This window comes from Mobula hypostoma, chromosome 4, assembly GCF_963921235.1.
Source record: "Mobula hypostoma chromosome 4, sMobHyp1.1, whole genome shotgun sequence".
Taxonomy (NCBI): domain Eukaryota; kingdom Metazoa; phylum Chordata; class Chondrichthyes; order Myliobatiformes; family Myliobatidae; genus Mobula; species Mobula hypostoma.
This window is the reverse complement of record NC_086100.1, coordinates 127,845,754-127,863,036: the sequence shown is the minus strand read 5'-3', so window position 1 is coordinate 127,863,036 and position 17,283 is coordinate 127,845,754. Positions and strand designations below refer to the sequence as shown.

The window sequence follows — 17,283 nt, the reverse complement described above, 5'->3', positions numbered from 1 at the left end:
TTTTTAAATATATTTCAAAATAAACTTTATTCATCATACGAAATACATTTTTCTTGGCGGTTGATTGGGACAGGACTGCACAAACGCGTGCAAGTCAGTCCGTGAGTCAGCAGGAGTATTTAAAGGAGAGCAGTTTGACGGAGCAGGCGACGGAGTGGAGGGAGACAGAGTAGGAAGGCTTTGGCTCGAGAGGCTTCGGCGAGCAGAGGCTGAGGACGAGCTTCACTCCAAGTGGGGACCCCTCAGGAGGCTTCGGCGAGGAGGCTGAGAGAGGAGACTACGGCACAGTTGGACAGGGTGAGAAATGGTGAAGAGATGACCGCTAGGCTGATTCAGTGTGCTGCATGCATGATGTGGGAGGTCAGGGACACTGATAGTGCCTCTGGCTCCTACACCTGTGGAAAATGTGTCCAGTTTCAGCTTCTGAAGGTCCGTGTTGCAGCACTGGAGAGGCAACTGGATGACTTTAGGTTCATCCGGGAAAACGAGAGTTTTCTGGACAGGACCTACAGTGAGGTCGTTACACCCAGGATACTGGAGGAGGGGGGGCGACGATGAGCAAGGAAAGGATGCTTGAAGTACTGGAGACCCCGGGGGATGTGCCTCTTGTAAACAGGTTCTCCCTCTTGGAAGCTGTCGGGACAGAAGACAGTGCCAGTCTGAGAGGCCGACGGGTCTGTGAGTCAACAATTGGCGCTGAGGCAAAGCCGAGGAGACAGACATCAGGCAGAGCCATGGTGGTAGGGGACTCCATAGTGAGAGGTACAGAAAGGGGTTTCTGTGGCAACAGGCGAGATTTAAGGATGGTGTGTTGCCTCCCTGGTGCCGGGATCCAGGATGTCACGGACCGATTGCAGGGAATCCTCAAGAGTGAAGGTGAACATCCGGAAGTGGTGGTGCATGTCGTCACAAATGACGTGGGGAAGAAGAGGAAAGACATTCTACAGCGTGACTTCAGAGAACTCGGAAGAAGGCTGAAAAGCAGGACTTCCAGGGTGGTTATCTCCGGTTTGCTTCTAGTTCCTCGTGCTGGAGTGGTCAAGAACAGGGAGATAATGGATCTGAATGTGTGGCTGAGGAACTGGTGCAGGAAGCAAGGATTTACATTCTTGGACCACTGGGGGAATGTTTCGGGGTCAGGATGAATTGTACAAAAGCGACGGGTTGCACCTTAATAAACGGGGCACCAGCATTCTGGCAGCCAGGTTTGCAACACGGGTGTGTTTAAACTAAGTTGTGGGGGGGAAGGGGACGAACTGGAAACATAAGGATGGAGATAAAGGGAAAGTGAGAATAAGAAAAATTAAGAATGACAGCAGAATCAACAGAGCAGAAAGCTCAAGAAGGAATCGTACAGTATGGCCAAGTGAAATAGGAATTGATATGGGAGGTGAGGGGAGTAATGAATTAAAAGTATTGTATATGGATGCACAGAGTATAAGAAATAAAGTGGATGAGTTTGAGGCACAGTTGGAAATTGGTAAGTATGATGTTGTGGGAATAACAGAGACATGGCTTCAAGTGGACAGGGCCTGGGAAATGAATATTCAAGGTATACGTCCTATCGAAAGGACAGACTGATGGGCAGAGGGGGTGGGGTGGCTCTGTTGGTGAGGAATGATATTCAGTCCCTTGCAAGGGGGGACATAGGATCAGGAGACATAGAGTCAGTATGCATAGAACTGAGAAATTCTAAGGGTAGAAAGACCCTAATGGGAGTTATCTACAGGCCCCCTAACAGTAGTCTGGATGTAGGGTGTAAATTGAATCAAGAGTTAAAATTGGCATGTAGATTGGTAAATAGATTGGCATTAAAATTGGTAATGCTACAGTTGTTATGGGGGACTCCAACATGCAGGTAGACCAGAGGAATCAGGTTGGTACCGGACCCCAAGAAAGGGAGTTTGTGGAGTCCCTCCGAGATGGATTCTTAGAACAGCTGGTACTGGAGCCTACCAGAGAGAAGGCAATTCCAGATTTAGTGTTGTGCAATGAACCGGATTTGATCAGGGACCTCGAGGTAAAGGAGCCATTAGGAGGTAGTGACCATAATATGATAAGTTTTAATCTACAATTTGAGAGGGAGAAGGGAAACTCGGAAGTGTCAGTATTACAGTTGAACAAAGGGAACTATGGTGCTATGAGGGAGGAGCTGGCCAAAGTTCAATGGAACAATACCCTAGCAGGGATGACAGTGGAACAGCAATGGCAGGTGTTTCTGGGAATAACACGGAAGGTGCAGGATCAGTTCGTTCCAAAGAGGAAGAAAGATCCTAAGGGGAGTAAGGGGAGGTCGTGGCTGACAAGGGAAGTAATGGACAGTATAAAAATAAAAGAGAAGAAGTATAACATAGCAAAGATGAACGGGAAGCCGGAGGATTGGGAGACTTTTAAAGAGCAACAGAAGGTAACTAAAAAGGCAATACGCGGAGAAAAAATGAGGTATGAAGGTAAACTAGCCAAGAGTATAAGGGAAGATAGTAAAAGCTTCTTTAGGTATGCGAAAAGGAAAAAAATAGTTAAGACCAAAATTGGGCCCTTGAAGACAGAAATGGGTGAATCTATTATGGGGAACAAGGAAATGGCAGATGAGTTGAAAAGGTACTTTGGATCTGTCTTCACTAGGGAAGACACAAACAATCTCCCAGATACAATAGTGGCCAAAGGACTTAGGGTAATGGATGAACTGAAGGAAATTTATATTAGGCAGGAAATGGTGTTGGATAGGCTGTTGGGTCTGAAGACTGATAACTCCCCGGGACCTGATTGTCTGCATCCCAGGGTACTTAAGGAGGTGGCTTTAGAAATCGTGGACGCATTGATAATCATTTTCCAATGTTCTATAGATTCAGGATCAGTTCCTGTGGATTGGAGGGTGGCTAATGTTGTCCCTCTCTTCAAGAAGGGAGGAAGAGAGAAAACAGGGAATAATAGACCAGTTAGCCTGACGTCGGTGGTGGGAAAGATGCTGGAGTCAATTATAAAAGAATGAATTACGACACATCTGGATAGCAGTAACAGGATCAGTCCGAGTCAGCATGGATTTACGAACGGGAAATCGTGCTTGACTAATCTTCTGGAATTTTTTGAGGATGTAACTATGAAAATGGACAAGGGAGAGCCAGTGGATGTAGAGTACCTGGACTTTCAGAAAGCCTTTGATAAAGTCCCACATAGGAGATTAGTGGGCAAAATTAGGGCACATGGTATTGGGGGCAGAGTACTGACATGGATTGAAAATTGGCTGGCTGACAGAAAACAAAGAGTAGGGATTAATGGGTCCCTTTCGGAATGGCAGGCGGTGACCAGTGGGGTACTGCAGGGTTCAGTGCTAGGACCGCAGCTGTTTACAATATATATTAATGATTTAGATGAGGGAATTAAAAGTAACATTAGCAAATTTGCCGATGACACAAAGCTGGGAGGCAGTGTGAAATGTGAGGAGGATGTTATGAGAATGCATGGTGACTTGGACAGGCTGGGTGAGTGAGCAGATGCATGGCGGATGCAGTTTAATGTGGATAAATGTGAGGTTATCCACTTTGGTGGTAAGAACGGGAAGGCAGATTATTATCTAAATGGAGTCAAGTTAGGAAAAGGGGAAGCACAATGAGATCTAGGTGTTCTTGTACATCAGTCGCTGAAAGCAAGCATGCAAGTACAGCAGACTGTGAAGAAAGCTAATGGCATGCTGGCCTTCATCACAAGGGGAATTGAGTATAAGAGCAAAGAGGTCCTTCTGCAGCTGTACAGGGCCCTGGTGAGACCACACCTGGAGTACTGTGTGCAGTTTTGGTCTCCAAATTTGAGGAAGGACATTCTTGCTATTGAGGGAGTGCAGCGTAGGTTCACAAGGTTAATTCCCAGGATGGCGGGACTGTCATATGTCGAAAGATTGGAGCGACTGGGCTTGTATACGCTGGAATTTAGAAGGCTGAGAAGGGATCTGATTGAAACATATAAGATTATTCAGGGATTGGACACGCTGGAGGCAGGAAGCATATTCCCACTGATGGGTGAGTCCAGAACCAGAGGCCACAGTTTGAGAATAGGGGGTAGGCCATTTAGAACGGAGTTGAGGAGAAACTTTTTCACCCAGAGAGTGGTGGATATATGGAATGCTCTGCCCCAGAAGGCTGCGGAGGCCAAGTCTCTGGATGCTTTCAAAAAAGAGATGGATAGAGCTCTTAAAGATAGCAGAATCAAAGGTTATGGGGATAAGGCAGGAACCGGATACTGATTGTGGATGATCAGCCATGATCACAGTGAATGGCGGTGCTGGCTCAAAGGGCCGAATGGCCTAAACCTGCACCTATTTTCTATTATCTATTGTCTAAAATATATACAAAAGAAGAGAGTGAAAAACTTTCACATTCTTGGTTATTATATTCAGTCGTGTTAGCTTATTTTAAAAACCATAGCATCTTTGCCACTCTGTGACCCCCTGGGGTGATACACCTTACAAAGCCCTGATTATTTTATTTCAAAATTAAATATTGTTTATAAAACATGTACAGAGGAATAAACAATGCAAAACAACTTTATATTCATGGTCGTTACATTCAGTAAAGAAATACAAACAGAGCACCATGCCACTACTGTAGCCCCCTGGGCTGAGAGGCCCTTTTTATTGCTCAAGGGGCTTCCTCACTCAACTCTATCCCTCCACGTGCACTAGTGGAAAGAGCCCAGACTGTGGTCCTTCCCCACGGAGACTTAACATGGGTAGCACCGAGTTTGAGCGCATCCCTTAGCCAGATACCCCTACGGCCTGGACTATGCTAGTCTGCAGCATTCCCTTATAGACACGCCACAGTGCGGGGAGAACAACAGGTTTTGGGCACCTTTCACTGAGCTGATGACCTGTCAGTGGCATTTGATGTCTGTATTGGTGGGAGATTCTGGCAGCAGCCTGTCGATCAGCGGGTCCTGTGTCATGCTGCTGCTGAGGGTGACCAGGAATCGCATCTGACTCCTCAACCTATCTGCAAATCAACAGTCTGCAGAGAGGTGGGTGCCCAGCTCCACCCCAACACAGCTATCCCGAGGACAGCTTCCACTGGGGGTGATACAGTACAGGCAGGCCCCCTCTCACCGACAGCCAAGCGAGGTCTTGGTGCTTGCTGGTGAGATCTGGCAATGAGGCGCTCTGACAGGTGGCTTGAATGGTCTGCTTGGGGAGCCAGCCCACCGTATCTGACCCCATGGAGTCCCTGTCCGCAATGTCTGCAGGATGTTCTGCGCAGATCCAGGCCTTCTCGACTTACGATCAGGGCTCTTTACTTGGAAATATCTGCTGACAAGGACGGATAGTGCGGCAATGCCCAGCTGACTGGACAAAGCACTGACGCCACTCGTCAAAGTCTAACAGCCATAGCTGATTCAGGTTAAATTTACAACCATTCACAGTCAATCTGACGTTGAAATCTCACGTTTAAGTTAGTAAGTGGAAAATCACTTTGTTTTGATTAAGCAGCACGTCTCTTTAAGATTAAAAACAGTTGAAAGGCAACGCTCATAGTTGCTTGCCTTTGAGCTTTTCTCGGCCTGCAGCAGCAAACCTGAATGCACAGATCTGTGGTGCTGATTGGCTGACAGTTTGCGTGGGTGTTTGTTCAGACGCTGCCAATGTAACCATTTGAAGAGCCTTGTAAAATATTCAGGACCGACACTTCTCAAGCACAACGTGGAGGTGTCACACATGTTTCAAGAGCTACATTAAACCCAAACGATTAATAATGTATGTTATCAAAATAATAACTTAGAAAAGAATTTTCTTCAGCTTCTTTGTTCTACATCAGTGCTTAGCACCCACAAACTGGTTTATCTTCCTCCTGAAACCGAGATTAAAAACGGAAATTCACATCTGTTAACTGTGTAATCTACATATCTTGTGGACCTTCACAGGAAATATTGGTCAACCAGTCCCTTTGATGAATAACAAGATAAATTTCAGTAGCATTTACTAGTCTTCCCCAGAGCCATCTCTGAGGAAAGGAAAAAAGGAAAAATTTAGTGGATGCTGAGGAGATCCTCAAAGCGAGGAGGTTCCAAGTAGACTATTGATAGGCATTGTAGCAGAGATGACTACACTGGAGCCAATGAAGCACAGTTGCAAACACCAAGCATTTGCTTTACAGAATAAATTAGCGACACACATCATCAGCAAACCTCCCTTGAACAATACACATGATTAAATAATACCACCAAACCCAAGATAGTTCTTAGCTTAAATCAGAACCCAAGTCACTCATGTCCCTCTAAAACAAGAGGTCAGACCCGGTTATTCTCCTCCTCTGTCTCTTAGCTTGAATATTTATTTGTAGCTCGGAGCAACAACTTTTACCAAAGTTCAACATACTTATACCAAATTATTACCTGCATTAAGAGGTTAAATTTCAAAGAGATCTCTCGGGAACAAGTTGGGTTCTCTACAGTTTAGAAAGTAAAAGTTTGCTTGAAGTTTGCAATATATTAAGGGGACTTGAAATAGATGAGAGAAATTACTTCCATTGACTGGAGAGCCAAGGGTTAATAGGGAGAGATTAAAATTATTGTCAGGTCTTTAGGAAGTGTAGTTAGACAAAAATACGACATGCAAAGCATCATAGAAGTTTGAAGCTTCCTTTCTGGAGTTCATTCAATTGTTAATTTTGAATCTGAAATTGGTAGTATTTTTGTGATCAAAGGTATTGAAAAGAGAAATGAGTCACAGGTTAGCTCAAGAACCTAGTCCATAGATCAGCTTTGCTGTCACTGAACTTTTGAAAGTATACAAGGGGTGAGTGGCCTAAGGTAGGAGTCAATTTTAGAAAACATTCATTCATTCACTTAGAAAACATTCATTCACTTAGTCCAGCGGTCAATAGACAATAGACAATAGGTGCAGGAGTAGGCCATTCGGCCCTTCGAGCCAGCACTGCCATTCACTGTGATCATGGCTGATCATCCGCGATCAGTATCCTGATCTTGCCTTCTCCTCATATCATTGACTCCGCTATCTTTAAGATCTCTATCTAACTCTTTCTTGAAAGAATCCAGAGGATTGGCCTCCACTGCCTTCTGAGGCAGAGCATTCCACAGAACCACAACCCTCTGTGTGAAAAAGTTTTTCCCCAACTCTGTTCTAAATGGTCTACCCCTTATTCTTAAACTGTGGCCTCTGGTTCTGGACTCCCCCAACATCGGGAACATGTTTCCTGCCTCTAGCGTGTCTAATCCCTTAATAATCTTATATGTTTCAATCAGATCCCCTCTCATCCTGATGAGTTATACAGCTCTCATTACACGCACATGCAGTTCAAATCTTTGAGTGATTATGCAGAAAGTTTGAAGTTAATAACTCATCTCCTTCTACCTTAGGCCACGAACTTATCAATCACCCCTGCTGTGGACACCTTCTGGAAGTCCAAGATCCGTATGCTCCACAACTGCTGGACTAAGTGTGTAAATGTAGGAGGGGACAATGTTGAAAAATAAATGTGCTAGGTTTTCTAAAATTGACTCCTTCTACCTTAGACCACAAACTTATCAATCACCCCTCGTAATTACACCAGCCCTGTTGTGATGCTCTAGGCGGGGTGTGGGGCAGAGGGGAGCCATTGGATTCTACTGATCTTCAGATGACAGTCTGCAGAGAACCATTGGCTGTTCCCAACTTCCATACCAGTGCACAGATACACGTAGAGAGGAGCTTTATGACCCCATATTTTTTCTTCTTGCATTTGTTCAGGTGTTAGCCAATAAAACAGACCCAATTGTCTACTTAAAGAAACATAAAGAAAGAAAGATTAGCATTATGTGACACATGTACATCGAAACATAGCATAGTTTGTGTCAAATTACAAAGTAATTCAGTGAGGATTGTTCTTGACTGTCTGCAAGTGTGGCTTCACTTCCAGTGGCAACATAGCATGCCCACAACTCATCTTACTTTTTAAATTGCAGAGAGCACAACTTGTTCCTGCATGCTCTCTTTGCAATTTAACCCCTTGAGTGCAGGTGACAATTTGGTAAGTGTATGTTCAACTTCCTCCAAGCCTACAAATAAATATTCAAACTAGGGGACAGAGAAAGAGAATAACTGAGTTTGACCTCTTGTTCTTTAGAAATTTTTTAACAGATTGCTGTTTTTCCATAGTTTGTAATATCAACTGTGCATTTCAAAGATTCAAAGGTTCAATTTAATGTCAGAGAAATGTATACAATATACATCCCGAAATGCTTTTTCTTTGCAAACATCCATGAAAACAGAGGAGTGCCCCAGAGGATGAATGACAGTTAAACGTAAGAACTCCAAAGTACCCCCCCCCCCAGCTCCCCTTCCTCCCTCTGTGCAAATGTTCAGCAGTGCTTACTGCATTGGATCTAATTCTGCACCCACAGCACCCAGTGTAAGTGCACAGACTGTACAACCAACATACTTCCTACTAGTTAGAAATTACAATCTGGATCATATCGTTTTTCTGAAAATGAATATTGTAGATTTACCTACTTCAATTAACTACAACTTTATGATTTGCTAATGCTTAGAGCTTGTGAAGATTTACTCAGCAATGCATTGCCCACATAGGGACAAGTGCCTTGTGATCGGGATCAAAATTTAGAGGTGTACTGTTTATGCTGTACGTCAACCATACAGGAGAGCCTTGAGTTAACTTAGTGCACTTACTAGCGGAAAGCATCCTGGTGTGATTACAACATGGGAGCAGTTTAACCCCAGATACCCTTTCCAACAGGATAAATGTGTTGCCCAAGCATTCTCATCAGGGATTGGGTTGCCATTCCAAATGACCTGTCTCATAGTCGGTTTCCTTTCCAAACTCTAATTAAAGTGAAGATGCAGATCTTAGATTATGATGGATATTCACTGTTTTTTTGGCATACTCAGCTTTCTAACACAGCAGCAGGGAACTCCTAGAGATCAAAGAGTTGTTTTGATTAACCAATACTCCAACCAATATTCTTTGTTCAGCTTTTTGCCATAAACAGTCTTCAGTTCTTATTGTAAATGGCAAGCAGTAATCAGACTGAAGTTAAAAGATCAGCTTCTCAAACAAACAACACTGTCTCTAGATCACAGACTGCTGGCCCACAGAAAGGAACTGGTTGCAATGTATGAGAATGGGGTGATGTGAATTGGCCTGTATCAAACCAGACAACATTGGCTAAGTTATCTAGTTCAAGGAAGTTTGCAAATTGAAGAGAGACACCTGCAAAATATTGCTCCATCCTAAACTTGTTTCTCTTCTCTTCCTTCTAGGTTGTTCGTGTAAGCAATATCTTCATGAAGAGGTCACATCAGAGAGGGCAACCCCTCCTAGTGATGCACATCCAGATGTTTCGTCCCATCTCAGCATGTTAGCTGTGGAGTGGATCTTCACCCGTTGAAAGGTGAAGATGGTACATGAAGCTGAGAGGATGGTTCTCAGAGCTAGGTTCTTGTACCTGACTACCTACAGGAAGCAGACCAGTTCAAAGTTGCCTCTTTTATTTCATTATTTATGAATGAGACTCTTTGCAATACAAATCATATTGACAGTGAAGCCTTAATTGTGTTTCTTAGCTGTCGATGCTCCTTACATCTACAAATTTTTGCTTCCTACATTGCATATATTTTCACAAACAATAATTTCATTCTGGAAGAGTATATGACCTAAAAGGGGCATCAAATAAAATGGGCACTTTAGTTCATTTTTATTGATCTCTTACCTCTAAATTTCACTTTGGCTTCTCATACACATTGAAAACGGACTGATTTTTTAAACTCAAGGAAGTCTATAGATATTGGAAATCTTTTTGCTCCAGGCTAGGTTTTAATAATCTCCTCTTCCTGGTGGAAGTCAAATATAGATTTTATCCAAATCTGGAAAAGATCAATATGTTTTGCCTTCTTACAGGACAAAATGGACTGAATTTATTAAGTGAATATAATATTCATCTTTATTTTTGTATATATCTATATTTGTTTATCAAATAAGGCACTTTTTAAATGGTTGCATCCTATACTCACAGACTGGAGCAGGTAACCCTTGGATGGACGCTGGAGGATCCTGGTTATTCCAAGTAGAAAATGCTGTACGGTATATTTTAATGCCAAAAAATGAGAAAATAATCACTTTCAAAATTAATCAGCCTGGTTGTGATGTAATATAACTTAGGTTGTATTACATCACTTCCTTAAAAATATCATTCAAAAACAGGTCCTGAAGAAATCTTTAGGCCAGAAACACTCACAGGAAACAGGAAATGGTAATGTTCTTTTGAGTATGAGAGGAAATCAGAGCACAATGAAACTGAACACACATTTACTATAAAGTAACATGAACCAGCAGAACTCAAGTTTGCGTTTGATGGTGATGGTGGTCCTGTTATTTTCTGGCGAAGGTAAGTGTCGCTGTGAAATGCTGTTGTGTTAAACCTGGTTAAAAATCACTATAGCGCCTGCCTTGCCTCTGTGTTGCTTTGCTGAACGTCACACCCAGATGCCTGAGTGATTTGATAGAAACATGCTTAACTACACCTTAAAACAAGTTTACTTCTGAGGTTTTTAAATGGGAAGTATTAGTCACAGTGTTTGTTATTATTTTTTCTCAGCAAATTAATTGTTTGGAATTTATCTTGCAATTATTCAAAAAAATCCTTTCTTTTCCAAATATGTTTGCATAGACTGTGGTACTAATGTATTTTTTCCAGTTTTCAAACCCATCCTCACCAATTATATGTAAAAGGTAAGATCAATTTTTAAAGACTAAAACTTTATCACTCATAATCATTCTTGTTCAGTGGCACTGATCATGTTAGTTTACAATTCCAGCTGATTATCAGTATAATTTAACACTTTCATGAAAGTCTTGTCCTTCCCCCAGATCTAGTTAATCATATGCAAAAATTACATTTTTAAAAAATTAAAAATCGTTTGTTTATTGCTGTATCTCCCTCTCATAATTTTTCTGAATTCCTGAGGTGCTGTTCGCTGTTTTTCCTCTTCTTTGTCAGACACATCCTGCGCACTAGGTGACTGTCTCATTAGGTCATACAAAAACTGCTGCTGCTGGCAATGATCCCACACAATGAACTATGAGCACATGAAGAATCTCCTCTTTCAACTTAGCTCTGACTTGTCTGCAAAAAAGGCAGACTGAACTCTTGGGGATTAAAAGGACAGTTAGGGATTTCAGAGTGCTTAAAAAGTGCCCCATTGTGTTTCAGGTTGGAACTTTGTCATCGCCTCAATCGTACACTCGTTAGGTCTGTTTTATATTCCAGTATTTTAGAGAGAAAGTCAGTAAAGAGTGAAAGAGAAAAAAAATGAGATAAAACAGCTGCTGTGCGGCGTCAAATTGCTGTTTCCCGGCAATAGAATGGCAAAGACGTCCCAATCCTGTCAGGTGCCCCATGGTCACGGGACAGTAACAGACAGCATGTCAGAATCGCCACTCAGACATCCCTCCTGCCCGGGAAGGAACCTGCACACTGGGGGTGCAGTGGCACCTCCGATCTGAACACAATGTGCTTCGAACCGATATCGAATGATATGTCGGCAAGTGGAAATGAAAAGCTTCACAAAACAAGAACTCAAAACTAGGTTTGATGAATTTCTATTGTTCCTTCCTTTGAATTACTGATTCCAACTGTTGCCTTCAGAGAAACAAGTTCCCTTCTCTTCGAGAAGCATATAACATAGTAAAAAAGCCTCTTGGCCCATGACATCCATGCTGACCTCTCTGTTCAGGATTCAGATTTACTTACCACACGTACAGCGCATGAGGTGAACGGTAACGGGTAGCTTGATGCAATTAAGCTCAGAGTTCAAATCTGGCATTGACCCAGCTGTAAGGAGTTTGTACGTTCTCCCCGTGATGGTGTGTGATCCCGGTGTTCCAGTAAGGAGTTTCTACGTTTTCCCCGTGATGGTGTGGGAATCCTGGTGTTCCAGTAAGGCGTTTGTACATTCTCCCCGTAACAGTGTGGGAATCCCAGTGTTCCGGTCAGGAGTTTGTACGTTCTCCCTGTGACGGAGTGGGAATCCTGGTGTTCCAGTAAGGAGTTTGTACGTTCTCCCCGTGACAGTGTGGGAATCCCAGTGTTCTGATAAGGAGTTTGTACATTCTCCCCGTGACGGTTTGGGAATCCCGGTGTCCAGGTCAGGAGTTTGTACGTTCTCCCTGTGACGGATTGGGAATCCCGGTGTTCCGGTAAGGCGTTTATACGATCTCCCCGTGACGGTGTGGGAATACTGGTGTTCCAGTCAGGAGTTTGTACGTTCTCCCTGTGACGGAGTGGGAATACTGGTGTTCCGGTCAGGAGTTTGTACGTTCTCCCCGTGACGGAGTGGGAATACTGGTGTTCCGGTCAGGAGTTTGTACGTTCTCCCTGTGACGGAGTGGGAATACTGGTGTTCCGGTCAGGAGTTTGTACGTTCTCCCTGTGATGGAGTGGGAATACTGGTGTTCCAGTCAGGAGTTTGTACGTTCTCCCCGTGACAGTGTGGGAATACTGGTGTTCCAGTAAGGCGTTTGTACATTCTCCCCGTAACAGTGTGGGAATCCCAGTGTTCCGGTCAGGAGTTTGTACGTTCTCCCCGTGATGGTGTGTGACCCCAGTGTTCCGGTCAGGAGTTTGTACGGTCTCCTTATGACGGTGTGTGATCCCAGTGTTCCGATAAGGAATTTGTATGTTCTCCCCGTGATGGTGTGGGAATCCCAGTGTTCTGGTCAGGAGTTTGTACGTTCTCCCTGTGACGGAGCGGGAATCCTGGTGTTCCAGTCAGGAGTTTGTACGTTCTCCCCGTGACAGTGTGGGAATACTGGTGTTCCAGTAAGGCGTTTGTACATTCTCCCCGTAACAGTGCGGGAATCCCAGTGTTCCGGTCAGGAGTTTGTGCGTTCTCCCCGTGATGGTGTGTGACCCCAGTGTTCCGGTCAGGAGTTTGTACGGTCTCCTTGTGATGGTGTGTGATCCCAGTGTTCCGATAAGGAATTTGTACGTTCTCCGCGTGATGGTGTGGGAATCCCAGTGTTCCGGTCAGGAGTTTGTACGTTGTCCCCGTGATGGTGTGTGACCCCAGTGTTCAGGTCAGGAGTTTGTACGTTCTCCCTGTGACGGAGTGGGAATCCTGGTGTTCCAGTCAGGAGTTTGTACGTTCTGCCCGTGACAGAGTGGGAATACTGGTGTTCCAGTAAGGCGTTTGTACGTTCTCCCTGTGACGGAGTGTGACCACAGTGTTCCGGTCAGGAGTTTGTACGGTCTCCTTGTGACGGTGTGTGATCCCAGTGTTCCGATAAGGAATTTGTACGTTCTCCCTGTGACGGAATGGGAATACTGGTGTTCCGGTCAGGAGTTTGTACGTTCTCCCCGTGACGGAGTGGGAATACTGGTGTTCCAGTCAGGAGTTTGTACATTTTCCCTGTGACGGAGTGGGAATACTGGTATTCCGGTCAGGAGTTTGTACGTTCTCCCTGTGACGGAGTGGGAATCCTGGTGTTCCAGTAAGGAGTTTGTACGTTCTCCCCGTAACAGTGTGGGAATCCCAGTGTTCTGATAAGGAGTTTGTACGTTCTCCCCGTGACGGTTTGGGAATCCCGGTGTCCCGGTCAGGAGTTTGTACGTTCTCCCTGTGACGGATTGGGAATCCCGGTGTTCCGGTAAGGCCTTTATACGATCTCCCCGTGATGGTGTGGGAATACTGGTGTTCCAGTCAGGAGTTTGTACCTTCTCCCTGTGACGGAGTGGGAATACTGGTGTTCCGGTTAGGAGTTTGTACGTTCTCCCCGTGACGGAGTGGGAATACTGGTGTTCCGGTCAGGAGTTTGTACGTTCTCCCTGTGACGGAGTGGGAATACTGGTGTTCCGGTCAGGAGTTTGTACGTTCTCCCTGTGACGGAGTGGGAATACTGGTGTTCCGGTCAGGAGTTTGTACGTTCTCCCTGTGATGGAGTGGGAATACTGGTGTTCCAGTCAGGAGTTTGTACGTTCTCCCCGTGACAGTGTGGGAATACTGGTGTTCCAGTAAGGCGTTTGTACATTCTCCCCGTAACAGTGTGGGAATCCCAGTGTTCCGGTCAGGAGTTTGTACGTTCTCCCCGTGATGGTGTGTGACCCCGGTGTTCCGGTCAGGAGTTTGTACGGTCTCCTTGTGATGGTGTGTGATCCCAGTGTTCCGATAAGGAATTTGTACGTTCTCCCCGTGATGGTGTGGGAATCCCAGTGTTCTGGTCAGGAGTTTGTACGTTCTCCCTGTGACGGAGTGGGAATCCTGGTGTTCCAGTCAGGAGTTTGTACGTTCTCCCCGTGACAGTGTGGGAATACTGGTGTTCCAGTAAGGCGTTTGTACATTCTCCCCGTAACAGTGTGGGAATCCCAGTGTTCCGGTCAGGAGTTTGTACGTTCTCCCCGTGATGGTGTGTGACCCCAGTGTTCCGGTCAGGAGTTTGTACGTTCTCCCTGTGACAGAGTGGGAATCCTGGTGTTCCAGTAAGGAGTTTGTACGTTCTCCCCGTGACAGTGTGGGAATCCCAGTGTTCTGATAAGGAGTTTGTACGTTCTCCCTGTGACGGAGTGGGAATCCCGGTGTTCCGGTAAGGCGTTTATACAATCTCCCCGTGACGGTGTGGGAATACTGGTGTTCCAGTCAGGAGTTTGTATGTTCTCCCTGTGACGGAGTGGGAATACTGGTGTTCCGGTCAGGAGTTTGTACATTTTCCCTGTGACGGAGTGGGAATACTGGTGTTCCAGTCAGGAGTTTGTACGTTCTCCCCGTGACAGTGTGGGAATACTGGTGTTCCAGTAAGGCGTTTGTACATTCTCCCCGTAACAGTGTGGGAATCCCAGTGTTCCGGTCAGGAGTTTGTACGTTCTCCCCGTGATGGTGTGTGACCCCGGTGTTCCGGTCAGGAGTTTGTACGGTCTCCTTGTGATGGTGTGTGATCCCAGTGTTCCGATAAGGAATTTGTACGTTCTCCCCGTGATGGTGTGGGAATCCCAGTGTTCTGGTCAGGAGTTTGTACGTTCTCCCTGTGACGGAGTGGGAATCCTGGTGTTCCAGTCAGGAGTTTGTACGTTCTCCCCGTGACAGTGTGGGAATACTGGTGTTCCAGTAAGGCGTTTGTACATTCTCCCCGTAACAGTGTGGGAATCCCAGTGTTCCGGTCAGGAGTTTGTACGTTCTCCCCGTGATGGTGTGTGACCCCAGTGTTCCGGTCAGGAGTTTGTACGTTCTCCCTGTGACAGAGTGGGAATCCTGGTGTTCCAGTAAGGAGTTTGTACGTTCTCCCCGTGACAGTGTGGGAATCCCAGTGTTCTGATAAGGAGTTTGTACGTTCTCCCTGTGACGGAGTGGGAATCCCGGTGTTCCGGTAAGGCGTTTATACGATCTCCCCGTGACAGTGTGGGAATACTGGTGTTCCAGTCAGGAGTTTGTACCTTCTCCCTGTGACGGAGTGGGAATACTGGTGTTCCGGTTAGGAGTTTGTACGTTCTCCCCGTGACGGAGTGGGAATACTGGTGTTCCGGTCAGGAGTTTGTACGTTCTCCCTGTGACGGAGTGGGAATACTGGTGTTCCGGTCAGGAGTTTGTACGTTCTCCCTGTGACGGAGTGGGAATACTGGTGTTCCGGTCAGGAGTTTGTACGTTCTTCCTGTGATGGAGTGGGAATACTGGTGTTCCAGTCAGGAGTTTGTACGTTCTCCCCGTGACAGTGTGGGAATACTGGTGTTCCAGTAAGGCGTTTGTACATTCTCCCCGTAACAGTGTGGGAATCCCAGTGTTCCGGTCAGGAGTTTGTACGTTCTCCCCGTGATGGTGTGTGACCCCGGTGTTCCGGTCAGGAGTTTGTACGGTCTCCTTGTGATGGTGTGTGATCCCAGTGTTCCGATAAGGAATTTGTACGTTCTCCCCGTGATGGTGTGGGAATCCCAGTGTTCTGGTCAGGAGTTTGTACGTTCTCCCTGTGACGGAGTGGGAATCCTGGTGTTCCAGTCAGGAGTTTGTACGTTCTCCCCGTGACAGTGTGGGAATACTGGTGTTCCAGTAAGGCGTTTGTACATTCTCCCCGTAACAGTGTGGGAATCCCAGTGTTCCGGTCAGGAGTTTGTACGTTCTCCCCGTGATGGTGTGTGACCCCAGTGTTCCGGTCAGGAGTTTGTACGTTCTCCCTGTGACAGAGTGGGAATCCTGGTGTTCCAGTAAGGAGTTTGTACGTTCTCCCCGTGACAGTGTGGGAATCCCAGTGTTCTGATAAGGAGTTTGTACGTTCTCCCTGTGACGGAGTGGGAATCCCGGTGTTCCGGTAAGGCGTTTATACGATCTCCCCGTGACGGTGTGGGAATACTGGTGTTCCAGTCAGGAGTTTGTATGTTCTCCCTGTGACGGAGTGGGAATACTGGTGTTCCGGTCAGGAGTTTGTACATTCTCCCCGTGACGGAGTGGGAATACTGGTGTTCCGGTCAGGAGTTTGTACATTTTCCCTGTGACGGAGTGGGAATACTGGTGTTCCGGTCAGGAGTTTGTACGTTCTCCCTGTGACGGAGTGGGAATACTGGTGTTCCGGTCAGGAGTTTGTACATTCTCCCCGTGACAGTGTGGGAATACTGGTGTTCCAGTAAGGAGTTTGTACGTTCTCCCCGTGACAGTGTGGGAATACTGGTGTTCCGGTCAGGAGTTTGTACGTTCTCCCCGTGATGGTGTGGAATCCCGGTGCTCCGGTTTCTACTCACAGTTCAAAGGTGTATAGAGGGTAGGTTAATTGGTCGTTGTAACTTGTCTCGTGATAAGGCTCGTGTTAAACAGGTGTGTTGCTGGCTGGTGCAGCTCGTTGAGCCGAAAGGGCCTGTTTCATTGGGCCAGAAGGGCCTGTTTTGTTGGGCCAGAAGGGCCTGTTTTGTTGGGCCAGAAGTGCCTGTTTCGTTGAGCCGGAAGGGCCTGTTTCGTTGGGCCGGAAGGGCCTGTTTCATTGGGCCAGAAGGGCCTGTTTTGTTGGGCCAGAAGTGCCTGTTTTGTTGGGCCGGAAGGGCCTGTTTTGTTGGGCCAGAAGGGCCTGTTTCATTGGGCCAGAAGGGCCTGTTTTGTTGGGCCAGAAGTGCCTGTTTTGTTGGGCCAGAAGTGCCTGTTCCGCGCCCTGTTTCTAAATAAATAAATACAGCAAAATGCGCCATCAGCGTTATCAACAAACACAGCCAAGGGCGTGCTAAGGGCAGCCCGCAAGTGACACCACACATTCCAGTACCAATATTATACTCCCACAATGCCTGGCAGACAACACAGAATGCAACAATATATACCGC

The 17,283-nt window shown here is 45.9% G+C and overlaps 1 protein-coding gene across 3 annotated transcripts in view; it reads left to right on the top strand.

Moving 5' to 3' along the window:
- The first annotated feature begins 10,242 nt into the window (after positions 1-10,242).
- Positions 10,243-17,283, top strand: part of LOC134344915 (transmembrane protein 154-like) — a 75,008-nt gene continuing 67,967 nt past the window's right edge. For 2 of the 3 annotated variants that reach the window (XM_063045051.1, XM_063045050.1), the window contains exon 1: positions 10,243-10,386. In XM_063045051.1, coding sequence (XP_062901121.1) covers positions 10,323-10,386 — 64 coding nt within the window. In that variant the 5' untranslated portion in view covers positions 10,243-10,322. Of the gene's footprint in view, positions 10,387-11,365; positions 11,588-17,283 lie in introns of those variants that run through there. The other variant, XR_010017564.1, reaches the window with a different exon arrangement.